The 26,869-nt window shown below is 39.6% G+C and overlaps 1 protein-coding gene across 1 annotated transcript in view; it reads left to right on the top strand.

The window, feature by feature from the left end:
• UBE2E2 (ubiquitin-conjugating enzyme E2E 2) overlaps window positions 1–26,869 on the top strand; it is a 215,327-nt gene that overhangs the window by 157,226 nt on the left and 31,232 nt on the right. Inside the window, exon 3 of the mRNA XM_010584374.1 lies at window positions 19,178–19,310. Coding sequence (XP_010582676.1) covers window positions 19,178–19,310 — 133 coding nt within the window. The remainder of the gene's footprint in view (window positions 1–19,177; window positions 19,311–26,869) is intronic.

Raw genomic sequence — 26,869 nt, 5'->3', positions numbered from 1 at the left:
GATGTTTTATGATCGTCCAGTTTATTTTTTAATATAGAGCAACATGATAGAATCATAGAAAACCAGAGTGGTTTGGATTAGAAGGGACCTTTAAAGATCATCTAGTCCCACCCTTGGACTAGGGGACATGGGCAGGGACATCTTTCACCAGATCAGGTTGCTCAAAGCCCCATCCAACCTGGCCTTGAACACTTCCAGGGATGGGGCATCCACAACCTCTCTGGGCAACCTGTTCCAGTGCCTCACCACCCTCATAAAAAAAATTCTTCCGTATATCCAGTCCACATCTACTGTCTTTCAGTTTAAAACCATTGCCCCTTGCCCTGTCACTACAGGCCCTAGTAAAATATATCTCTCCATCTTCCTTATAAGCCCTGTCGTGGTTTAACCCCAGCCAGCCAGCAACTAAGCACCACGCAGCCGCTCACTCACTTCCCCCCCACCCAGTGAGATGGGGGACAGAATCGGAAAAAAAAAGTAGAATTCGTGGGTTGAGATGAGAACAGTTTAATAGAACAGAAAAGAAGAAAATAATAATGGTAATAACAACAATAATAAAATGACAAGAATAATAAAAGGATTACAATATACAAAACAAGTGATGCACAGTGCAATTGCTCACCACTCACCAACCGATGCCCAGTTAGTTCCCAAGCACCAATCCCTGGGCGTGACATCACATGGTATGGAATACCCCTTTGGCCAGTTTGGGTCAGCTGCCCTGGCTGTGTCCTGTGCCAATTTCTTGTGCCCCTCCACCCTTCTTGCTGGCTGGGCATGAGAAGCTGAAAAATCCTTGACTTAGTCTAAACACTACTTAGCAACAACTGAAAACATCAGTGTGTTATCAACATTCTTCTGGTACTGAACCCAGAACATAACGCTATACCAGCTACTAGGAAGAAAATTAACTCTATCCCAGCCAAAACCAGGACAAGCCCCCTTTAAATATTGAAAGACCATGATAAGGTTTCCCCAGAGCCTTCTCTTCTCCAGGCTGAACAACCCCAACTCTCTCAGCCTGTCCTCACAGGAGAGGTGTTCCAGCCCTCTGATCATTTTCGTGGCCCTCCTCTGGACCCGCTCCAACAGGTCCATGTCTTTCCTGTGCTGAGGGCTCCAGAGCTGGACGCAGTACTGCAGGTGGGGTCTCACCAGAGCGGAGTAGAGGGGCAGGACCACCTCCCTCGACCTGCTTATCACGATTCCTTTTATGCAGCCCAGGAGACGGTTGGCCTTCTGGGCTGTGAGCGCACATTGCCAGCTCAAGTCCAATTCTGCATCCGTTAGTACCCCCAAGTTCTTCTCTGCAGGACTGCTCTCAATCCATTCATATCCCAGTCTGTGTTGGGGATTGCCACAACCTAGGTGCATGACCTTGTACTTGGCCTTGTTGAACTTCATGAGATTCACATGGGCCCACTCCTCGAGCCTGACAAGGTCCCTCTGGATGGCATCCCTTCCCTCAAGCATGTCAACTGCACCACTCAGGTTGGTGCCATCCGCAGACGTGCTGAGGGTGCACTCAATCCCACTGTCAGTGTCATCAATGAAGATACTGGATGGTATTGGTCCCATTACAGACCCTTGAGGGATAGGTACTGCCCAGTTTAAGTGAGAAGAACAGAGCATATAAAAGCCTTTTTAAAAGATAAAGAATTAAAACTTTCTTCAGTTGAGACTTTCCAGTTAAACTGTATAGTATAGCTACCAACAAAACTCACCTTATCAACACTCAGCAATTTTCTGTGAGAGTATGTTCCAGCTCCTGGATGCCCCCAGTCGACTGGACTTCATTATTTCAGGTTACCTTTTCTCTGGAGCAGATTCCATTTGTGCGGAACTCTTTCAGCTGTCCCTTTGAAAGACGGCCTCAGTGACATTTTGGCATTGTCAGTCTGTCTAGTCTGCAAGCCACTGAGTAGCCTACAAAAAACATATGCAATTCCTTCTTTGTTGACTGAACCTCATGGCCGTACCTGCATGCAGAAGAAACATTTTAAGTGTAAGCACAGCTCCTAAACAGTCAGGTGTCTTCTACTATTCAATATAAGTTTATTGCTTAATTTATGTGATGTTACTCTTAATTCATATTTTATACTGCCATCTGTTCTGAAGCAAAGATGTTGATTTTAAGTTTGTGGGTGTTTTATATTACTTTCTTGCTCTGGTTGCTTCATGTAGTTATAGGAGACAAGTGTGATCCCTGTGATAATGGATGTATTATTCTAAGCACTGTTATTAAGAGAATTTATTCTGTGCATCAGTTTTCATATCTCTTAATACAGGGACAAAAAATCACAGAGCAGCAGAATCCTCATATGAAAGATGTTATATTAGTCATTAGGGGAAAATTGCCAATTAAAGCATATTACAAATGATTCCACTCTAAATAGTGTTTATTCTACCCATTGACAGAGATTTTGCTCACCCAGTTTAGAGTAGATTCCTCACAATCAGTGAATCTGACTGAATATGGACTGAAGAATTCTACTCATTAGAGGTACCACAGTCTGTTTTCTCATTTTCCTCTCCATGCAGAATATATATATTGCAATGAGGCTGAACCTATTTCTATAGGAAAAGAGTAAAGAGTCAATTACGACAGACAGCCACTAGCACACTGAGCATTGTGGTGAGGAGGTCAGTTAGGTCCCTTCACCTCAAGCTCTAGAACACCCCCTGAAAATCCAACATGAAACTCTTAGGACTTGTTCTGAAATATTCCATGCTTGGATAATTGAGTTTATTCATTGCCCAACAGAACTAAATAGGCCTTGCTTATTAGTGCCTCCTGGTAATGTACTGGCTGAAAAATAACGCTATAAAAAAAATGTATTTCAATTCCTGGAATGCAGCTTTTCATTTTGCTGTCAAAACCAGCAGGCTGCAGCTGGGAAGTGTTGAGTCCTGAAGAGCTTGCGTCCTTAAGTAGCTTTATGCGCACAAAACATTGTTGTTCACATCCATGTGTATTTTTGGTACTAGGTCCTAACATTTTGTAAGACCTGAAGATAATTAATGACTCCTCTTTATAGTACTGTGAATATTTTCATAGGCGTCACCCGGTAGAAAGTATTTGCAGCAACATGTTATTAAGTTTTAAATATTGTAGAGCAATGACTGCAAGCTGTGCTACATGTGACTGCAGAGAAGTAACTTTATAAACACCTACAGTCCAGGTCTTCTTCTTGGCAGTGGTGGGGAGCCCACAGCAAAGGACTGAGCATTGCTCCAAACCTTTCTCTTTTTTCTTCCCTGTGCCTGTTAAAGTAATGTTATTGAATGAACGAAGAACGTCTTAAGCGTGGGTTGTGAAAGGGTTTGAAAATCTATTTGGCGAGGGAACGGCTGCCCGCCCCTGCTCCCTGGTCAGGAGTTTCTGGTTCTGGGTCAGTCTCTGATGAGGAAGTGTGGTGTGAAGTATTTTAACAAAGCAAAGTCTTTTGTTTAAAATGCTAAAAAAAAATTTTGGATGTATATTTGAATATACATTTTTGGATGTTTATTTTGGGGCATCTGTGGTGGCTAGCAAAACAGAAACCCCCCTGAAAAAATATTAATGGGCATGTAAATACATTTTCTGAAATATGGAACTAATTATAAACCACAGAGCAAGAATATTATGGTGAGTTTCACTGCAACCGCCTGAACATGGAGTAAGAGGTACAAGGCCACTTCTGCTCATGATCTGATTACGGGGTAATAAGTTAAAGTGTCAGCTGAAGCCTCAAACCACTTGTATTTTATTTGATTCATTAGTAGTGTATTAAACTGAGAGATGTATTTTGGTATTGAGATGTACACTAGGTAGCTATAACAAGTATGCCAATACTATATGTAATGAATAACTGTAATGTTTTATAGCCCACAAATGAAAAATACTTGTAGCTATAATAGGGAAACGGAGATGAAAAGGGATGAAAAAGTATCTGATTTTTTGGACAAGAGATATATCAATACAAAACTTTTAATTAACGTTGGGAAATCCTATTTTGCCTAAATTGATAACCATAAATTGAAATTGTGTTTGTGGCAGTGCCATCTAACTTGCACTAAATTTCTCTTGTCATTTTTTGGAAATAGGTGAAAGTTCAGGCATAACTTCTGGGCTTCTGAGTGTTACAATTTTTTAGATAAATTCTCCAAAGCTTGCAAAGTGAGAAAAAGTTGTATTTTGCAGGCTTTCCTCTATTTGTGTAAAATATATTTATTGGTTTGATGAAGTTAAAGTAAGAGGAATAAAATAAGACGGCAGTGTCAATACAAGAGTAGTAGCTGTTGATGTTGCTAATACTGCTTCATCTGCAAAAAATAAAATTATTTTTAAACCACTTTTACTTCCCACTCTTTATGCTGGTTTGTTTTCCACAAAAACCTCTGGACAATGGCAGACAGATTTTGGAAGACACGCTGTGTGTAATTTCTATTTGTAAATATTATGATTCTGTATTTAAACACAGTATTTACAGTCACATCCGAGGAGGTAGCTGGCCACTCTGCATTTGTGCACACCTCTTATTCACACAGTCATGTTTTTGAGGAAGATAAATTTACTTTACCTTTCAGTTTGCTAGGACCTCAGTTTCCTGATTTTCAACAAAAAGGGTGTTTCTTTGCTCCAGATTTTTTAGGAGGGAGTAGCTGCAGAGCAGGGGTGGGTTTCTGAAAGGGATTGTGATTTTTAGGCATTGTTTCTATTTGTGCATTTTCTGCTGTGGTAGCACAGCAAGCCGGAGCACTGGATTGGCATACTGTTAGAAGTTTAAAAAAAAAACAAACCTACAATAAATAACAGAAAGTTAACCTTGAAACCAGACTGATTATCTTTCCTTCAGTTTGCTAATTCATTTTCTCGTGTCTACTGCTACTCCATGTGACCTTATATGTAAAAGTGTTCCAATTTTTTAAATTGTAGTAAGATTTGAGTCCTGAACCCAACAATAATCCCTGTTAGTGATAAAATTACTTGAAAATAAGTGTAAAAATGCAAATGAAAATAGAAATATTCATTAAATAGGGAATATTAGCTTATGAAGGAACGTACACCAAAACTGTAGTAAATCTAGTTTTTCAAATAAGTTAATAGACTTCCCAAATTACCGCACTCTCTTATTTCACACTGGAACTGACATTTCAGTTCTGAATGTCAGAGAATTGTATTTAAATTGTTCTGCACAATCTCAGACCTCCACAGAAGTGATAGGAATGGAAGTCAACCGACAAGTTTGGTTCATATTTTTGCATGATTCTAAAACATTGCTGTAATGGAAAAACCTTCATCAAAGCTTGGTGGTTGTAGGGACCGGACCACCACCCACTGCTTTTTGATTTGGAAGGTTTGGGGTGGTGGTTCTTTGATCATCTGAGGATACAGTTTTAGAATACGTTTCCTAACATGATATGAATGAAAACAATTTAAAGTAGGTCATCATAAATTTGAATGTACAATTGCACGTGCAAGACTTTTTTTTTAAACAAGACTCACTAAAAACAGGGGATTTTAAAATGGCAAGCACACCTGCATGCACATTTTATGTTCTTACAAGTGGCTCGTAAGTGCTCTTTTTTGTGCATTTCAACGTACTGAAGTCAGCAGGAGTTTTATCACTGGCATCGCTGAACCCCAGATCAGCTCCTGAGTGCACTAAATTGAGCCTTCGCTTCCCAGGAAGGTTGACTGTCAGTCACAGCTTCTCTGCTTTGGGGTTGAATGCACCTAGTTTGGTAAAGAAACATGTAAAGCATTTCGGTATCTTTAGGAAAAGCTAAGTAATGTATCCCATAAGGGAAACAGTGCCCATGCATTCAACACAGCTGAGTTGACTACTTCTTTGTGTACATTGTGTCCTGAGGTAATTCAAGATCAGTTGATCAGTTTTGGACCCTGTGGTATCTCTATTACACAAGAGTGTCTCCTGACATGAGTTAAAACCTACAGGAAATTTCTGCATTCTAACATTTTCCCTGTCATATTTGCCACATTTCGTAGGGACGTTGGCATGGCTGAGTGCTGTCGGGGGGGTGAGGGGCATGCTCTCCAGAGCGCAGCTCCAGTCCTCCATATGCTATACATTTAGCTTTAAATACAGCATTTATGTATTTCGAGGGAACTGCACTAACTTGATAGTGTTGCCTGGGGGAGAAAGAAATGCTTTCATGCAAAGACTGTCACGGGCCGTGGAGTGATAGCTGAAAGTAGCTGGCCTTATTAAGCAAAGTTCCTGGAGGTGTTTACATGTCTATGTAGCTGTAAAATAGCCTTTCTTCAGTCGTGAGGTTTTTTTTTCCTTTTTCTCTCAGTTCTGTGTTTCAAGTTAAAATATATATTGTTATATGTGAGCTTCTGTCTAGAAAAAGATTAAGAGCAAGAATTAAATCCCGTTTGTGTTACTTATGTGGTTAGCTTGGTTGCTTTCAGTGTGTCTACTTGAACAAGTAAAATAAAAACAGATTTAATTCCAAATTTAATTCCAAATCCTTTTACTGACTGGCAGGGAAGAGTACTCATTGACCATAATAATATCTTAGCTGAGTACTAGATGTCATCTATAAATGATACACATTTTTTAGTCATTAAGTAAGTCACATTAAGCAGTACTAAGTTTTGCCCTCAGCATAAGTAGTCTCTTGGAATTGCATCTGTCTCTTCAGTATACAGAGAACATGAAAGGAAAATTGTGTTTTACCCTATTATCTAAGAAATTGTGAAGCTATGAAAAACAGATTACCATTAATAAACAAAATTTCTTCAAAAGGCTATGTGTACAGTTGTGAGGAAACAGCTGCTCTCCCTTCCAGAACATACAATTGGCAAGTACATTAATTTTAAAAAAGATTCTTTTGAAGGCGTCAGAACCAGTAGAAGTGCAGAAACTGTGACAGGAATACATATGCACACTGTTGTGATTCAATATGATCTGACAGAGGAACACTTTTTCCTCTTAATACATAAAGTGGTATATTTAAATCCTTCTCAGGCAGCTAGATTTCTGCTAAATTATCACAAGCAGTACGGGTGAACCATTGCTGATCTTGATCATACCCAAGTTATTTAAACAGTAATATGACCTGAAATATCTCCACCATGCCTTCCCTCTGCGTTAGAAAAAAAGTTTTTCTGTTAAAACTTTTCCACCCGGTGCGATGTTTGGGAAGAGTACCCAACTGACTGTTACAGCGATTAGTACAGATACATTCCTAATTAACCTGTGAATAACCAGTAAAGACAGGCAGCTGTCTGGCACGTGTTTCCGCAGCATTCTCAGGGCCTCAACCAAGAGCTAGTACATGAAGCCAAAGAGTCTTTCCTCCTCCATCCACTCAGAGTTGCCAGTGAGGCTGCAATCAGCAATGATATTCTTATGACTTGGGACATTTGTCCACTAAGAAATAAATTTGTAAAAAACCTATTCAGTAGATGCAGACCACCAAAGAGCCTCCAAGTACGAACAATTTGGACAGAAGCCATCTAGGCTAGCGCTGAACCAAAGACCACAAGATGAACGTTTCTGTAGCTCATAGCCATTTGCTCCAGCTGTTTGCTTTGAATACACAAGACTTACACAGGTGTGTTTAGGATAATAAAGATAAGCAGTAACACATGATAAAGATAAGCAATATAACTCTAGTGTTCATAGGTTAAGCTACATGTTATTTTTGTGTTGTAAATTTCAGGATGACTAGTGCAGTGTTCTGTGGTTCTCCTTGTGGTAGTAGCTGTGACTCAAAGACTGGTCATTTGTCACTTAATGCACACAACCAGTCATACTACGAGTGAATAAACAATGATGAGAGAAGGTATCACCGGCAGCTGAACCAAGGAGATGAGCTGGAACTGAAAATGGGAAAGAAAATAACTCAAATGTAATTTTTATCATGCAAAAAACATCTGTGTGAGTAGGGATTCCAAGTTGTTGCTGCCAAGGAAATTATAATGGCAATTTCAACTGTTGCTGGTATTATATCTTGGTGTAAGGAACATACACTGTGGTTATAAAAAAACCCAGGTCTTACATACATGAAGTTTTATTCTTTTATGATAGAGTTGTTGGTTACGACTTATAGATTAAAATGCTGGTTCTCCCTTATTAATTAGAAATGTTGATTCTTCGTTAGACAAGGCATCGTTTCTAGAGTGAATCATGTGTGAGGCCTACAGCAGTGAAAGTGTCACTTGAAACTTTGAGAGGGATTTTACGGACCTCTGAGTTCCCCAACTCCAGCTCTAAGGTGAAGACTGTTTTCACAAGCAGGTACCTGCACACCGGTTGTTTGCCTTCCCATCCTGAGAACACAGGCTGAGCACTTCTCTTTCCAGCCATATGCGTTCATTATGGCTTTCAAATGACGAGCAAGCATCCTTCTTTTCTTGAACCAATTTTGCCATCATCCTTCCCAGGACCACTTTCCATCTTTCCATCCTAATGCTTTTGAATAAAGCAAGGGATGAAACTAAGCCATTTTATAGGGAAGGGGTTTCTAATCAGAAGACTTGATCCTGGGAACACAGTGGAGGTCTGTGTACTGAGAAGAATGTAGCCTTGGTTATCGCAGATAAGCTCACCTTTACTGAAAAACACATTGGAATGGCCCCGTTCTTATAGTGAAGTCCGTGGCATCACCAGTTTCTGGGACAGTTTTAGCAAGTTCACTTGGTAACTCCAGGTCTGACTTTGAGAGGATTTCCAGCAACCTCGGTACAGAAAGCTCGGTCCTACGTAAGCCCCTTCCTAACCTCAGCCCCAAAGACTCTCCCAAAAGATCCTAGGACAATATTACCCTGATGTTAGAAAAATGAGAAATTTCTGTATATTTTATTTTCTGTTCACCCTGTCATGGTTCCAGATAAGTCCCCCACCCGAGGGAAGGAGTACATTAAAAAGTCTTAATGATATTCTAATGAAGTGGAAGAAGCCACATTACCAGGTCCCAGTCTCACATAAACACTCCCCAAGAATCTGCCAGATTCCCGTTTATTTCAACTAGTCAGTCAAGTGGTGTAAATTGCTCAGTCGTCACAGACACTGCAAAGAAAATTGTCTGTAAATAGTGTTTTCCCTCTGGTAAGTCAGAATGTGAGCTGCAATGGGGGCAGTCAGTCTCAATCAAAAGTTGAGGCATTTTAAGGTTTCTTTCACCTTGGACCTATGGCTGGTTTCCATATTTGAACAGAATAATTTCAAATTAAGAACAAATGTTGTGAAAACATGTCCATTTGCCAGTAATTTCCAAGTGTGTTTTCTTCTGTTTACCAGAGATCTGGAGAAATAAGACAGCCTCTTAACTAAATTGACTAAATAAAAGGAATCTGCTTTTGAAGTATATGGATTTCAGAATCAAATTTCCTTTTTCTGTGCCTGTTGGCTTTATAGGCTTGTTTACTCAGGAGGAAATGACTTGTTTTATAATGTGTTTAACATCATGTTAGTTAATCTTTACCATAATACAGAGTTGTTTCCTTGTGTAAGCAAGCATTTCACGTGTAAGCATGTGTGAATCTCTCACTGAAATGAGGGGAGTCTGTATTCAAGCCTGTTCCTCTGTTTACAGGATGGACAGAAGAGCAGACTTGTTGGTTACACAGCTGTAATGTATGTTTGAGATATGTCTCTCTGTAAATACTAATTCTTTAACTTTTCTTCTCATTGCTTTCCCTCATTAATATTTTGGGACAGTTTTACAGGCAGCTTATGAGTAGAAATGAAAGTCTCTAAAATGTCACAAAAGGAAATCTCAGAATTGGGCCCCTTCCGAAAGAAAGCTACAAAATTATTCTTGTTGCATAAGGTTTCAAAATTTCCAGGCTCCTATTTAGACAACTGCCTGTAGATAGGATTATTAAAGACGACAGTCTTGAGCAAATCAAACCTCTTTATAGGCAGTTGGATAAATCATTTCCAAGTAGGGGAAAGATACAATGACTAGTGGTTATACAGAAAACCAGCTTTGTGAGGAACAGAGAATATGCAGTCACTGAAAAATATTACTGCCTTGCTTATAGTATTCATAATAATCAGAAAGTGTGTGTGTACATATATTAGAAATAATCCTGTATAAATCATTCTCAATTACTGAAATGGCTGACTACTGCAGAGTTATCTTTACACTAATATTTCTTAAAGTAAGATACTGCAGAGATCTTTTTTGGGTAAGACTTCAAAAAATTTCTTACATGAAATCATCAGTCCATCATCAGAAAGCGAGAGAGACATTAGTTGAAGTTCAGCTGATCCATTCATCGCTAATACGTTGCGCATGTTTTGTTTTGGGTTGGGGTTTTTTCCTTTTTTCATCATTTGTGATGAAGAGCAGGAGTTTGGAATCATTTTTTTATAAGTGATCAAATCAACATATCAAATGGTTTTCAAATCCAAAGCTTTCAAGTACATTGCACCCATTCGTGACAAGCCTTTCTAGTCTGAGCTCGTCTGCTTTAGCCTTGTCTACCTCTCTCTCCTGCATTGCCCCTAAGGTTTCCACAGAAACTAAAAAGTCAATGCTGTTTTAAAGCATGCTTTCTTCCCTACTACACCTCTTAAATCTTCCAGCTGCTATGGGGTTTCTGTGCTATCTGTCCGCACTCAGTCACCTCATCCTTTTAAATTAGATTTAGAATTTAAAAATATAGTGCCTGATGGTGCCACCCCACTGTTGCGTGTCATGTTTTCTGTTTAACTTAGAAAAGATAGAATGGTAAATTACAGCTGTTGTGGGTAAAGGGGAATGTTGTGAAATTAAAAAGTAGTTACGTTTTGAAAAATAAATGGCAATCCTGGGAAAGAAAAAAAAAAAACAAGGAAAAGCAATTTAGGAATAACACGGAAATAATATCACTTGGCAAGTTGCAAGGTTGGAGGTCATATTACAAGGTCCCAGGACAATCTATTCTTTTTTTTTTTTGGTAGTGTTTTTCATTCCTAGTTACTTGTGTTTTCCTCTTTTGCTAAAATATGGCTACAAATCATGCTTGATATAATTTACCATAGAGGCAAATCAGGCTGATAAATATTTTATCTTATTTAAACTATACAGTCCATTTCTGGTGGTATAAAAGAGCTGGAACTACAGTTAGTGGTATTACTTTAAAAGAAAAAGAAAGAAAAAGATGTGGCAAAAGGGAATCGAACCCATAGATGTGTAATAGGAGGCAAATGATTTTTTCCGGCGCTGAACAAGGAAAGCCTTCTGTGAAGGGTTTTATGTAATTTTGTTCAGCTGAACAAAGTGGAGAATACTTAACAAAATTGCCATTTTTAAAATCTCATTGTGAATACTCAGCATGCTGTGATCATACACTGTGTAATGGTGTTTGCAATGAATAAATTGCTGTAGATACTATAATATAAATAACTATTTTGTGCATTAAGAAGCAGTTCTCTTCATGATGGTTTCTATCTCAGGAATGCTCTGAAGACAGGACTTCAGAGAAGAAAAGCATCAAAGTACTTTTTGAATAATACCAGTCTGCTAAAGTGCTAGGATACTTTTAATAATTGTTAGTGATATTATTTAGAAGTGAATAATAAAATCAACTAAGGAGTGATATTCGCTTTGGTCTTAATCTTTTTGTTATTTTTACTGTGGCCAAAACTTACTAATTTTAAACACAACACAGCTTCAGCAGCTTCAGCCAATAATTTTTAATGGCTCCAGTGACAGGAGGGCAGAGAAAGTTAATCACAAGAAAAAAAGGATTTGGCTCATACAGAATTTCAGCACACTGACCTGGTGTGCTGCAGGTTTGCTGCAAGGAAGCAGCAGAGGTCTCAGAGTTAAACTGCATATCGCTTTGGGTGATAAATGGACCTCTAGAAACACCATGCTAAAACTAGAGAAAATTCACAAGGAAAAAATGCCGTACTGTACTGAATTCAGTTGCTCTCAATAAGCATAAGGAGCAATATCTTGTGTTGTCCTGTAATATGTTGCGGCTCCTTTGACAGCTCATTGGGATCGGTTTTCCTAGATATTTTTACAATCTCATTTACCACAAACATATTGGTTCCAAAGTGTAGATGAAAATGGTAACTGGCTTCAATAAAAAGTACTTGATAAAAGCAGGATTTAACCACTTTGAAAGAATTGTAGCATGAGTTAGAAAAATGTCTTAATATCCTCCTTCCCTTACCGCTTGCCTAAAAGTACTTTTTTTAAAAAAGTTTCTTTGGAAAGATGGTCTCAATCAGAAAACTGGAAGAACTGGAAGAAAGTCTGATCCAAATTTTTCAGCTGAATTCTCTCACTGTAATGGAAACTAAGTGGTGTAAGGGATTTTTCTGAAGTTTCTCTTTCTGCCAAAGCCTTTCTGGGTTACAAGTGGCCCGGTTGCTTCACCCTCGGTTTCCATTATGAATAATTAAGTCTAATGAAAGATACCTACCCAAAAATCGTGCTTATTTCATCTAATTATGCTGATACTCCAACACATGTAAAACATAAATTCCCAGTAATATTGCAGGGTGACCAAAAATATTGGATCTAGCATAGACGCAAATTTCAGTGTTAGATCATGGAAAGCCAAGCTTTTTCACTACATATAGTGTCTAGTTAAAGTAAAATGAACAACTATTTAAAAATGTATATATATTGTTAATTTTCTTAGAGTAATTCAGATTTCTTGGGCCTCAGATTTAATGCTGAAGAATTTCTAACTTTGGTCTAGATAATAACGAGTAAAAACCATGAGCATCTTCCAGTATTTTGATAATGGCACTTTTTGCACCATCTAGATGAAGGAATTGAGATGAGGATAAATGTAAAAAAAAAGGAAAGAAGATTTTAGGAGTTTTCAGCAGATCTTCAGGAAAAAAAAGGAAATGAAGAAAAGGTTATGCATTCCAAAGGTACAAATTTGGGGAGGGTTTATTTCTTGATGAGAGTTTAAGTCATTGATATTATAGCCGAACTAAGCACTTATCTCTAATTCTGAAGGGGTTTATTTCTTTAATTGTTCTTTGATTTTACTTCTTAGAGGCTAGCCTGCTAATTTTATTCATAGCAGAGGTGTTATTAACCATACAACTGTGCCCATTGCCACAGGCAGTCTCAGTGCTAGCTACTATCTCTTTGGTTTTGTTTTGTAGAAGCGTATTCCTTTGGCTGCTGTGGCAACTGTTTATTACATACATTTATAAAAGTACCTACTGATATCACTGTAGCATCTGGGTAGGCAGCTGTGACTCCCTTTCCCTTCCCTATGCCGCTGTTGCTGCAGCACCCCCTCTGCTTGCTTGCTCTTCATTTTCTACATCTCAGAAGAAGGGCAACAGGGAAGGAAAGAAACAAAATGAGTAACTGCTGTACTGTAATAAAATCCCCCTGCACTATTTTCCACCCCCTCCTCCTTTCTGGAGAAAGGTGAAAAATAGCAGGATGTGTTGATGGCTGTTGATGAGAGAAAAAGAAAGGGGACATCGAGGGGAGGGGGTTCTGCATGTACCTGAAGGGAAGAAGGATCCTCCGTGCACCGTGAAGAAGGAGCAATGAATTATCACCGTACAGAGTGGGGGTGGGAGGGAAACCACCCTCAAGCAGAAGATAGAAAATACAGGTTCTACAAAGAAGAACTGTCAGTAACAAGGGAAGAGAAAGGGTGAAGGCTCAAGATGTGGTGGATCAGGTGGGCTTCCAGAATGGAGAGGGGAGAGAACTGGGAGAAGAGCAGAAGAAATTCAGCAGGTGACCCGTGCTGCTGGCACTGTCTGTATCTGTTCCAAAGCCACTGGCACACAACAGTGGGAAAGGCGGGCTGAGAACTCCGGTTGCTCACGGAGCTGTGATGCCAATGCTCCTCAATGGCTCTGTTTTTGCATTTTGTTGGACGGGGCTGGGCTGGGTGCGCAGGTGGGTCTGAGTCACCGGGTGATGTTAGCGTCAGCATAGCTCCTGCTGGCTGACTTCTTCCAGTCTGAGATTACCCAGCAACCGCTTTGCCAGCACAGCCCCACTGCTGGTCTCGCGGCTGTCCCCAGGCACGGGGACAGCCCCCATCTGTGGTACAGACCAAAGCAATGCTTTTGCTTAGGACCAGTTTCGGTACCGGCAGCATATTCAAAACAGAGAGCAGAGGTATGTACTGGGTTTATTTTAATGAGATTTGTATGAGCTTCTCAAGAGACTGAAAACTGAATCTGCAGTCTTCTGTTTTGTCACATCCATCCTCTTCCCTCACCAGCTGTGCTCTTAAATTATTTTGCCGATCTTCCAATACTTTTGTACCCACTTTGCTGGCTGGGCAACTGGCTTCCCAGAAGCATTCACGGAGGGCAGCTAGAGGCAGGATCTTCTCCAGCATAACTGTTAGATGTGCAAGAAACAGGATTGTAAGAAAAACTGTTGTATGTCTTATAAATGGAGATAATTCTGTGGTGAGCTTCTCTCCTCGGAGGGTAATCTCTTAAATAGTAAAGCCAAGGCTTTCTGTAATAAAAGGAAAGGAAGAGACTTGGGTGTACCCCTCTGCTTTCTGCTGCCATATGTTACTGAAGTTAGTTGAGAGAGTCTACATCCTCCATGGACTGCACCTAGTGCAGGAGTACCCCAGTTCTGATGTGGTTTTCTGTGTGCTAAGGCAATTTAGATTAGGTAATGCGGTAATAAGAATGAATTGCCATAGACAATGCCATGGAAAGTAACTTTGTGGACAAAGTTTGTATAATATCCTGGTCCTGCTTTATTCTGACCTGCAATAAAGGATGAGGATAAAAATTAACTTAAACTCACCCAGTCCAGAAGAATCTTTCCATTTCTTTCTGAGTCCTGAGGAATGGGAAGGCCTCCCAGCTGTCTCGCTTTCCTGTTTTATTTGGCCTGATTGCTTCCCCACACACACCATTAGCGTATCGGAACTAGAAGGCAATTTAAGTTACAATTCCTTTTCTTACTTCCTTGGTTTGTGCTATAGACTTGCCTTTCCCTTGTGTTAAAGAGTACCGTTACACTTTAAATGTGGATACCAGCAAGATTCAGAGACCAAGAATGGGAGGGAAGACATTGAACTAGCCCTCATTTTCTACAGTATAAGGTTATGCTACCTCCAGTTATAGGCTCTGGGGAAGTAGGGGATCCCTCATCAAGAAACTTAAGTTAGATTAGAAAATAATAATATTATTTTGACTTATTTATTCCATATGACTCCTTGATAAACATGGGATACTGTTGTTTCTTTGAATTTCTGCATTTTTATTTTTTGGGTTATTCTCTGGAAGTTGAATAAATTTTTATACAAATTTCAGCTCCGATAAAACTAAAAATCAACTGTACTTTCATAATTTCTCCAGATAGGTTTTCATCTAGTATGTCTCATAGATGCTGTTGTTCTCACACAACTGTCCTAATACATCATTTTAAATTTTAATATTTCAAGATATTCTAAATGCAGGGAAGGCTTGGTGTTTATAATGGATTGTACTGGCCAAGCAGTTTTTAGCAGCACTACTTTCAAGTGACTGCCTGCCTAAAACATGTTGAGGGAATAGAAAGTACTCAGCGCGTTAAGCATATTTAAAGCAAAATGAATTCAGTTATAGTAGCATTTAAAGTATTTTGCTACTAACTGTAACTGATGTGCATACATTTCACCTGCAAGTATGTATGTGGGAAGCAGTGGCAGAACTGAAATACGTAAGGAGAGTGAAATGCAAAGGAGACTATTTTACACGTCTTGACTCCTTTGTCGTGAATTTCATACACCCATACTGATGTCACATTCTGGAAGAGGAAGAAGGCTGGCTCCATGTCCATCCACCCCAGCTCTTCCAGTGAGCAAGGCCTCCGCAGCAGGTAAACCAGGCCATATTCTGTGCAGCGTCTCATCAGCTATGGGGGCATAGTGACAGCAGAGAGCTAGCTCTTGCCAAGCCATTGGTAACTTCGAGTCTCCAGGGCCTTTATGCTCAGCTGCACCTCCTTGGTCCCATGCTACAAATTCCACCTGGGCGATCATGCTGGCAGCGTGGGGAGTGCCCGCGCCAGGGCTCAAACCGGGAGGCTGTGCTGCTGGTCTGACAGCAGACCTGTCCTTCTCCTGACCGCCTTATCCTTATTGTTCAGCCACTTCCACGCGGAGCTGCCACCGCCACCGTTATTTCTGCCCTGAAGCCGACTGATTTAGCAGTGAGTTAGTAGCAGACAGCACGCCTCTGCTCCGGCCCTCGGTCAGTTGAGTTCAAGACAGATTTAGCCTGCCCTTTGCCGGGCGGGTGCACATCTGAATCTGTCCTTCCAAAGATAACAGAACTTCAGGCACTGAGATGTTTGGTGTGCTTTCTTTGAGATCTGTGGTTTGGTTGCCAGTAACATTAATAGAGCTGGAATATAAATCATACTGAATGTAAAACATTTGGGCTTCAGTGTGCCGGGCAGATATCCATGTAGAGAGAAGGGCAATTAAATCCTCTTGCATTATAAACCTTATAGAATAAGGCTCTGGCTGAGGTCTTGCACATATGGGAGTTTTCTCTGGTGAAGCCTGATGAGTCGTCGTTCTTGTTGCCAATAATGTGGATAAATAAAAGGCTTAACAATTAGGAAAGAAGGAAAACAAAGATAATACACCTGTCAAACTTTCTGTATTATTAATGTGCAAGTGAAAAAACGTTATGCTTGTGCATGCTGTTGCCCTTAATACCAGCTGTTGCCAGTGCACATGGATTGGTATTTTACACCGGCTGAACAACCTCACTGCCAGCAAGCACTCTAACAGGCAGCATCGATAGCAGCAGTCTTCCCACACTCCATACAATTCAAGCTATTCTTCAAATTAATAATAATACTTAATAAAGCTTCATCTCTCATTTGCAAAGAAAACCTTCAATTAATGTTAATCAGCATCCTCAGAATGTGATCAGGCTGGGCTTGTAGCTGGACGTGCCGAAACAGTTCAACTGGCAGATGGAGCATTTTCCAACTATTCTAATTAATGACTGCTCATTTCAAATGTTAATGCAATTAAATAAATAGGCAAAACAAATAAAAATAATATGCCTTATGAAAATGCCACTATCAGAGAGAGTTCTGATCAAAAAAGTGAGCCTCGCTCAAACCCGGAAAGGGCCCAACCATCCCCTCCTGGCTAAATAAGGTCTAAAAAAGACAGGGCTTGCTTTTGTTACTTGCTTTTTCCAACCATTTCTCTGGGATCGACGTTTATATCGCTTCCATTTTAACCTGCTGGCGTCACCTGAGTCATTGCTTCTCCAAGCATTAGAACATTTCTCTACAGAAAATGGGAAAGGATTTCCTTCACATATTATGGGCTTTTTTTCATGTACGTTTTAGACTGCCCCTTTTCCATTTGAACTAATTGTCTGATTATTTTTTTTAAGGGTTTTACTTTCTGTGAACCTTGTATACCATAGCACTGATGTAGGACCACATTCATTTGGGCTTATAAAGAGTTCAATTAGCCCCTTAATGCCTAGTTCAGTCACAATTAAACCTTCCCTGTTGACTCGGGATTGGTCTTTCTAAAGGCAGTGGAGATGTTTTTAATTATTCATTCTCTGGTTTGTTTCTTACAGCAGTCTCAGCTGTGCTTTATTATTCAAAGGTTAATGCAAACTGAGAACTGGGTAAATTAAATTTGTTTGGCAGCTAGCAACCTGATGTATTATAGACACTGTGAAATATGGATGGCAACACTTCTGCTATTGTGACACTTAAAAAGCCAGATTTTATCTTTAAAACAATTGCTAGTTTTGTTACTATGGCCAATAGAAAATGAATGTTCCATAATGTTATAGTCTCTGTAACCCATTTTTGTTAAGAAAGCATGTAGTTTGGAAAGCCAAGAAGCATTAACAGCTATTATAGAAAATTGATGTAGGTACCATGACTAATGAAGTACACTGTGCAGTACTAAGTCACGCAGTTATATGCAGGGAATCATGCAGTCAGAAGTTTTAATGAAGGGAGCCCAAGGAATTTCAGGTGAAAGAGGGTTTTATTAACTTTCAGTGAACAAAATGAATAGTTGAGCAGTGAACATGACATGATGTCGTATAATAATTGTATGCCTTGGGTACATTGTGAGGCATGGAGCATAGCCAAGAGCTTTCATCTGTTCTACACACAGGGTTATTTCACAAACTCCTGCATGCTGTGGAAATCTTTATTGCAAACATAACAAGAATTGTTTCACAAGAAATGCCTTAAGACAATACCACGTCACTTATTTGAAATATCTACCAGCACTGCCTTCCTCTGAAAAATATTAATCGGATATCTAGAAGTCACCATCCCAAATGATCCTAATTAAAATTCAGGTCCTGTATCAGTGACTGGTATCAGCAGGCTGGGAACCAAAAAAGAAATCTTCATATTCCTTAAGAGGCCACCCTGAGTAAAATATGTATTTCTATGGACAAGCATTATGTTGTATGAAAGAAGGCTGTGTTGGCTTTTGGAAGAGTCATGTCCAAGAACTTTTATTAGTTTTTAATTTGATTTCGTCAGGAACTGACTGTGTGGGTGAGAGATTTTTCTTGTTTCACATACAGGATTATGGTTTGTACATTTTAAATATTGTTGCAGTACTGTGTTTTTAAACGAGGACTTTGAATTAACATAATCCAACAGTTTAACCCACTTCCTGTTTATAATATTTTTAAGGTAGGGTAACAATTGCAGAGTAAAGCAGCCTTCTGTACTAGTGACTGGAGACCTTGGGTTAGTAACTTAGAAAGTGCAGCTGCAAGGTCGTTTGTACCCTGCTCAGTCTTTAGTACAGTCTGTGCTGTATAATAATAATGTGTAATTATACTGCTACTGACTGATGAGGTAGGTGGATGAGGAGATAAGTGAAAATAGGATGGCTTGTGAGGCAAGACAGTGACAAGACATCTCAGCAAAGTCTCTGTATCCTTGCACTGTAAATACTTCACATCTGCCCACTAAAATATTTGACATAAGACAGTCGGGAATTTTTCTGTGCTTATTTGAATAATTTATAATGTGATTTTAATACTTCATCCTGGCTGAATATATCACTTCGCTGACAGAGCTTAGGACACCAGTTACATGTTTTATCCAGGACTAACTTAATGAATGTGATGATACACAATTTCAACTTGTAGTGTTACTGCAAAACCAGTGATACTACTAGTAGAGTGTAACTGATGCAGTATATTCTTGATTGTATGTTGTTATTATGTTATATTTTTGTTTTCTATTTTAGTGCTGGACCCAAAGGAGACAACATTTATGAATGGAGGTCAACTATACTGGGGCCTCCAGGGTCTGTATATGAAGGTGGAGTTTTCTTCCTTGACATTACCTTTTCACCGGATTATCCTTTTAAACCACCTAAGGTTAGTAGGAGGATATTAAAAGTCTGATAGGAGTCCTCATGATATTTTTTAATGTGTATGTTGGCATATCATTGTAGGATGAACTGTAAAACTTTCAAGGCAATAATGAATATTTAAACTGAGTATTTGGATGTGAAGAATTTAAATAACTGCCTAAAATTTGCCTGCATGTTGCTGGTATAGCTGGATGGATACGGATTTATTTAGCAAATGGTTGCATAATTTCCAGCAGTTATTTGTTTGATTTGGATTTGTTTCTAATATGAAAGCATTTATATTGGAGTTGTACCCCTTTATAAGCAGCTGGAGATATTTAATCTTTCCTATTGACCCATATCATTCATCAGGGGTCTGTGGCAGTCTGACAAAAATATGCACCTTTTGCAGTACCCCGTATAAATTACTTCTGCAGGTGCAAGATACACTATTGTTCATGAAGTTATAAGTAATTGCTTTACATCAGTTTTCTAGAATAATGTGGAAATACAGCAGCAAAGGCAAGAAACTGGAGTGAAAGACAGAGATTTACAGAATTCCTTACAGATTCATTTTCTAATGCTGTCAATAATGACGCTAACCACAGACGTAGAACTGTACTAACAACACGAAGGTGGCCAGTCATTACCATGGTCGAATAGGCTCAGAATGTCAAACAGAAAAAAATCTAGTGATTCTGAAGACTGGAAAAACAGAAATGGGATGAATTGCGGTAGTGCAGAGTGGCATCGATAACCAGTAGCAGTAATTGAGGGAGGGTGTCAAAATGAGGCTTTATTGGGTGATCACAGGATTATTACAAACCACCCATCTAATGCATCTATAAAAAAAGCAAATACACTCCTAAGATGCATCCTCTGGCATCACCTGTAGAGATAAGGAATTACAAATGTCATATAAAGACACTTGCAAGACCTTATCTGGAAGACTGAATGCAATTCTTAACATACGTGTTCGCTAACAGGAACAGAAACTGGGAAAATTTACCCCACAGGGCTGTTAATAGAATCAAGTAAATTGATGCCTGTCTTTTATGAAACAAAGTGAAAAGAGGTGAATTGTGCACCTTGCCAGTGTGGAGAGTGAGGGTCTAGAACAGCTCCCCAGGAGGAGCTATGGGAGCAAAAATATTTACCTTCTTTTTGACATATTTGTGAAAGGGTTGGTATGCCACACTGGTCTATAATAGAAAAGTATTGCATTAAAAGAGAGAGTAGCTGATTCCTATTTGATTACCATGAGTATACTATTGAAAGAGAGGTCTTTCTAAACAGAATTTTAATGCCACAGTAGTAATGTTTATAGTAGTTAACATTGATATTATCAGGAAAAGTTTTAATAAAAGAATGAGAGATGTGAATTCAAAGTACTTGTCATTCTGTAAATAGGACTTTCCCAGCCAGTCACCTAAAGATGGGTCAGTATAGCAGTATTAGAGGTAGTCTAACTTTGTTTCCCAATTTTAGAGTTCCAGTTTAGGGAAGCTTTGAGGTCAATGACAAGTCTTACAGGGGTTGTACACCTTGCTGACTGCACATTTTCTGATTAGGTAACTGTGATTACACAGTGAAGAAAGAATTTGAAACTTTATAACTTCTCCTTCAGTTAGCTAAAGCTTTGGGCACGCTGAGCTGGGGTGATGCCCTAGTCTTCCTGCCTCCCACCCAGCCCAGGCCAGTCCAGACTTCTTACTTGCTATACAAGGTCTGTCTTAACAGGACCCTTTTGTTTGCTTCTTTGCTGGGCTTAGTCTCTTTGTAGTAGCTGTAATGCAATGGTTACATTCAGTCCACCAGCAAATTAAAATTATATTATTTAGGGGATATTGGCATATCCACCAGCTGGATTTATTGAGTATAAAATGGAGCTTGAAGTTCTCTAAGAGATCCAAACCTAATATGTGAAGAACTAGATGTGAAATACAAGTTGGAGGGATGTCTTTTGTCATTCTCTCTGTTGAATCTGTTAAGTCTTGAGGCAATATATGCAATAGGCATCCTTTTAAAAGAGAAGGTGAAGGTCCAGTTTGCTGTTTCACCACGAGGTAAAGATTTTTTCAATCCACACTCAGTTATGTTTGGTGACTGTATTATTTTGAGATATCAGTAATTCAGCTGTGCATTGCTTATTAATGAAATATCAAGCAAAGAGGTGGTTCTTGTCCTGCTTTGTAACAGATCTTTTTGTCTGCCTTTATCTTGATGCCAGTTGTCATTGTAAGAAACGTGTGCATATAAATCACACGAAAATGTACTGCTTGATAAAGGATGAGAGAGCTGATGATGCCATATTGTATTACTAAAAGGCCAGTATTTATGATGACGGAAATTGTTATCTGAAAGAAAGTAATGAGTACATGTGCACAGGTGACTAATGTCAGATATGACCGACTATGTTGCTAGCGTATTTTGTACACATGGATTCTTATTCTATTTACTTTGTCCACTGTTGTAAATGACCCCTATTTTCAGCCGTGCTGTAGGATCTCTCAAACGGTTGCTATTTCATTACACCTATTTTCCAGACCCTGTGAAACTGATTCAGAGGTAAAATAGTTTGGGAAATCCCTTGAATAAAGCAGCGTGGGAAGATGACTGCTTGTCATAAGGAAGCTGCTACCAGTTGGTAGTGTTGGAAAATGGTGGTTAAATATGTTCTCCACACACTTGTTTCTAGCAAAAGAAGGGTAGTGAGTATGTGGAACGTAACATATGGCCTCACAATACGGTGCTATCTGTGTCACTGCGTGTTGACATCTCTTCTACTTCACCACAAGATTTGTGATACTTGGTGCTGTTCTCAAAATCATGGGTCCTAGGGTTATGGGAACAGATCATCCTAGATTTTTTTCTGAGTATAGTCCCACTCCTTATCATCTTAAAAAATCTAGAGATAAAGTACAAGACTGTGGAATGTACTGAGAAAGACATAAAATGTATTCCTGAGTGTTGGCAAGATTACCTCCCTGTAAGTACATAGCAGAAAGGGTCTAATTCACATTTCTCACTATGATTGAATTCATACATTACTCCTGAGATTTCTGTGGGCCATTTTCATCCCTCTTTTACTATGAAGTAAGGAAACATTTACATGAGTACTGTCAAAATTGATCTTCCAAAAATGTGACCGCAAAAGACCTGGGAAGAAACAGAAACTGTATTTCCCAGATGCAATTACTTGACCCAGCCTGAGGTTCCAAAGGCAAATGCCCATATCAGTTAACATAGTTACTGTTAAAGGGCCTAATCCAAAGTGTATTAAAATCTGCAGAAAGATTTCCACAATCCCTTTTCCTTATCTATGCTCAGATGTTATGGACTCTGTTATCGTGCATGTGTATGTTGCACATGGATGTTGGGAAGGGTAAAATAATTTTTAAAATAAGAAAAATATATTGAAAGTGGATTCTGGATAAATATCTTTTATTTTTATTATTATAATTAAAATACATTTGTGGTGTAACCATTGTTTGGTTTGTATTATACAAAGTTCTCTATGTTTTCTAAAGGATCCAGATTCCTTCTATAAACAATGTTGATGCCTATTCTGATCATTTAGTACCTTGCTGCATATTGGAAAACATTAACTAAAATAAAATTAAACATCTGAGAGGACATTCGCACGTGAAGAAAAGATGTTTGGCCTATATTTGGGTTTTTTTTAACGAATGTATAAAGTAATTTTCATTTCTTCTAGATAGTTAACCTGCTTTCCCACCTTATCACGTAGAAGAAATTGAATCACTGATTCATTCAGGTTTTGTTTAAACAAAGAAAAAGTATCTATCCAAAACTTTCATTTTTATGTATTTCTTCAGTTTTTACACCTTTGTAGTCTTCAACATCACATCCCCTTAAGATTTTAAAGTTTTATCTCTATTCTTTACATCCTCTATTTATACTGTGTGGTCCAGTTCACATTCCTCATTTTGTACAGCCAAGCACCACTGCCATCAGGTTTCCCTTCCAGTCTGCACCAACCAGTCTTTCCCCTGCAGGTCTGTCTGTCTGGTTCTTTTTGTCTGTCCTTACCTGTCAGTGTCTCTAAAGTTAAGCCATAAGCGTAATATCAAACTAAGTTATTCTTCACCAAAACGGAATATACCATGTGGTAAGTCAGAGTATAATTTGCTGTCGTGATATTCATTTTTTCCCCCTTTGAAGTCAGTCTATTTCAGTCTTTCGAACTTTGTCTTATGCCTTGAAACTGGACTCCAGATTTTCTGAGCCAGAGGTTACTGACCCTTTCAGCTCTGCTTTCCTTTTAAATCAATGGCATTTGGCTTCACTCACAACTGCAGCACGCTCATGCAGAGGAGGGAGTTGTTCTTCCCCAAAAAAGTTTATCTACGTGTGACTGATGCAGCCTGAATAGGAGTGATGGAGGGCCATCGCTGCCTAACTCCAGTTTATCTCTACAACCAGAGAACATGATTTTTAGAACAGCTCATCTGAGAACTGACAAATTAGCTTTGGCTTTCTGGGAGGCTCTAATCAATTAAAAATACTTCCTCGCCTCCACTGTGAGGAAGCTTCTGTAGCACTGCGGAAATTAGCTGAGCACCCAGTTGGCTGAATCAGCAAGAAAGCGGGCAGCCTGCAGAATCGCCGTTCTCTTTTCAGCTGCATCCTAAGTATCACGTTGGTTTTATGAGATGCCAGACAGGAGGAGGGTATGGAACAGACAAAGCGAGGCGTAGATGTGGATGTGATCTCACCTTCTGCTAAAGGCCAGATGCTGCTGAGGCTTCAGTCTTGGTCACAAGGTGAGGTTTCACTTCAGCCCCAAAATACAGCATCTCCCTTGTGGTGCCATGGGCTGAAGAACAGAGAAAGCTGTGCCCTGTTCAGAGCAGCCACTTAAAGAAATGAATAAAAATACTTAGATGGCCTGCCAAGGAAATAACCTTACATTTCTCCAGTGCCTCAGTGACCCCTCAACCATTTTTAGAAATACCTTTGAGATTTCTTTTTCCTGCTAACTATCTTCCTTTCATCCTTAATGGATTCAGACACTTTGCCCCTTGGCTTTAACAAAGGAAAGCTCTCTCTCTTGCTCTGTCTCTTTCTTTGGGCTATTGAATGGGATATATAGCTACACATAGATAGATGTCTCTTGGCTTGGGGGGAGGGGGTAATCTGTGGGTGCACATGTGTATATATACTTATATACACACACACACGTGTATATGACTAGGAGATATCACATCTTTTAGTCAGCCTGATCTGACAGAAAGAATTTCAGCTCAATTTCTGTCCTCAGTCCACACAAGAAATTGGTGAGTTACCCAAGTATGCAAACTTTTGATCTGAGATCCTTTAAAGTTTAGCCATAACAACAAATTAACACTGCATCATTATGTATGTTCACTATCATTATTGAAGGAAGGGGAGTAATTTCATTATCCTGCATACTGTCCCTCCGGGGCAGGAAGCCTTGACAAATCAGGAAGCCATACCAGGGTCTTTCATACAGGTGTTTGTAGAAAAATGAATGCTCTCCAGGAGAACTTTCCCCTCAGGAATTGTCACTGCGGTGGCGTCTGCGTTTTGATAAAGAATAATCTTTATTAATAACTTCTACTCTCATATTTGACTGCATTCAGTCTATTACAGTGTCAGTTCAATTCAGCTGTAGCTGATACAATATGGATATATCTGTCATTATCCTAGTACTCTGCTAGCTTTATTTTTGAATTCGAGTGATTTATAAAATCTCTTAATCCCAACTCTACAATTAATCTTGCTAGGGACTTTAATCTCAGCTGACTGAAAAATGGTTTGCAGGACTTGAAAGCTGCAACATGCTAAATCAGCCCTAAATCAAAATTAAAATAACAGAAAACTCCATTTCCTCCTTGTAAATCTGCTATGTCTATAAACTGACTGAAAAATTGTTCTCAGCATTTGAAAGCTTAGCTGTTTTAAATCAGCTGTTGGACTGCAAGGAGGGTCTTTTTCCTTTGTAAATATTATGCAGTGTCTATAGAATCTGGTCTTAATGGCAATATTAAGCATCTCTTCTATTTTTTTATAGGTAATTGTCATATAGCGCTAATCTCTATGCACTAAATATCATTATGAGGAATCCTTCTCTTGTGGTAGAAACTTTCTACCTGTTTCATAAGTTCTGCCTCATGTACGAGGGCAGTTCTTTTTGTTCCCGGCTTCTACTCTACTTTTTCATACTTATTTTATATGTGATTGGCCGTTAAGGACACTATTATCTGCAGTGTAATAGAAAAACAGTGCTTACAAGAGTAGATGAGAAAAAATAAGCATTCCTTGGTATTTCTAACCTAAATTGTTAAAATGAACCTTACAAGGCAGACCCACACTTTAACTTGCATATCTCACTATTAACACAATTTACGTTTGAAGCGCTCAAACTCGGAATAACCTTAAGTACAGCCTATTTGATCATTGCTATTTACCATCTCTGCAACCCTGGTGCAGGTAGGGCTTCAATCTGCCTTCTCTTGCCCTGCCCCCCAGATATTGCCATCGTATGACCAGCCTTCAAATGCGATGGTCTCCTGTCATCCCTTATGTTCATTTGCCTCGTCATACTTCTCTCGTAGCCTCTGTCACATCACATGAGCTCTCAGCGCTGTGCTGCTCACAGCTTTTCTCAGCTGCCTCCTGCCCTCCCCATCCTCCTCCTCCTGATGGTCTGTCTGGTGGTCCCTCACCTGGGGCACTCCCACACCGCTGCCTTCCCCGGACCCTTCACTGTGCCTCCGCACTCCCATGTTCTTCACTCGGCCTTGCTATTCACGTCTTCTCGCTGAGAGCAGCCCGTGGATCCTTCCATCCATGACAATAAATGGAGCCAGCAGGCGTTCCCAGCGAGCGAAGACTTTGGGTGGCTGCAGGCAGAAATCAGATGCACGGGAGTCTTTGAGAGGGAGAAATGGACAACCTCCCACCAGCAGACCGGTGTCAGAGCTAGCAGTATCAGCCCGACTCTTCCCAGGCACATGAACCGCAGCGTGTGGTTCCCACCCGCAGTGAAACTCTGTTCATTCCATAGGTCCCGTATCTTCAGGCAACACTGAACCTACAGGGCAGCATGCAGCGGTGCAGGGCTCGGGACAGGTCAAACGCAGGCAGCTCCTTTAGAAACTTTAACGTCTCTCAGAATGACAGAATCAGAGAGACGTAAAGTGGAGGACAGAGATGCAAGCAGGTACATGTCAGGCTGAGGAAAGGATCAATAACTACCTTTTATTGTGAATAAATGCAAAAGTCACTTCTGATGGGAACAATACCGTGTAAATCTCTGAGGTTTCCTTTGAATTCAGTTATCTGATAATTCTTCTAGTAATTGCCAAATTGAATTGCCATTTCTTCTAATGAATAGCCTTCTTTTTCACTCTGTTTTTAATATACTAATTTATATCAGTAGTTTGTATTGATTTATTTAGTCTTGATGAAAATGTCCCTATCCAGCTAAAATCCTCCTGTTTTCCCTCTGCAAAACTTAGGTGGTTCGTAATTTCTTTCTATTTCCTATAAATACCCAGTACACGAAGCTCCTCAGAAGGACCTGTAGGGGCATCT

Source organism: Haliaeetus leucocephalus, unplaced genomic scaffold, assembly GCF_000737465.1.
Source record: "Haliaeetus leucocephalus isolate CR32 unplaced genomic scaffold, Haliaeetus_leucocephalus-4.0 Scaffold973, whole genome shotgun sequence".
Classification (NCBI taxonomy): domain Eukaryota; kingdom Metazoa; phylum Chordata; class Aves; order Accipitriformes; family Accipitridae; genus Haliaeetus; species Haliaeetus leucocephalus.
Note: the sequence above shows the minus strand (reverse complement) of the source record. Positions and strands in the feature narration are given on the sequence as shown.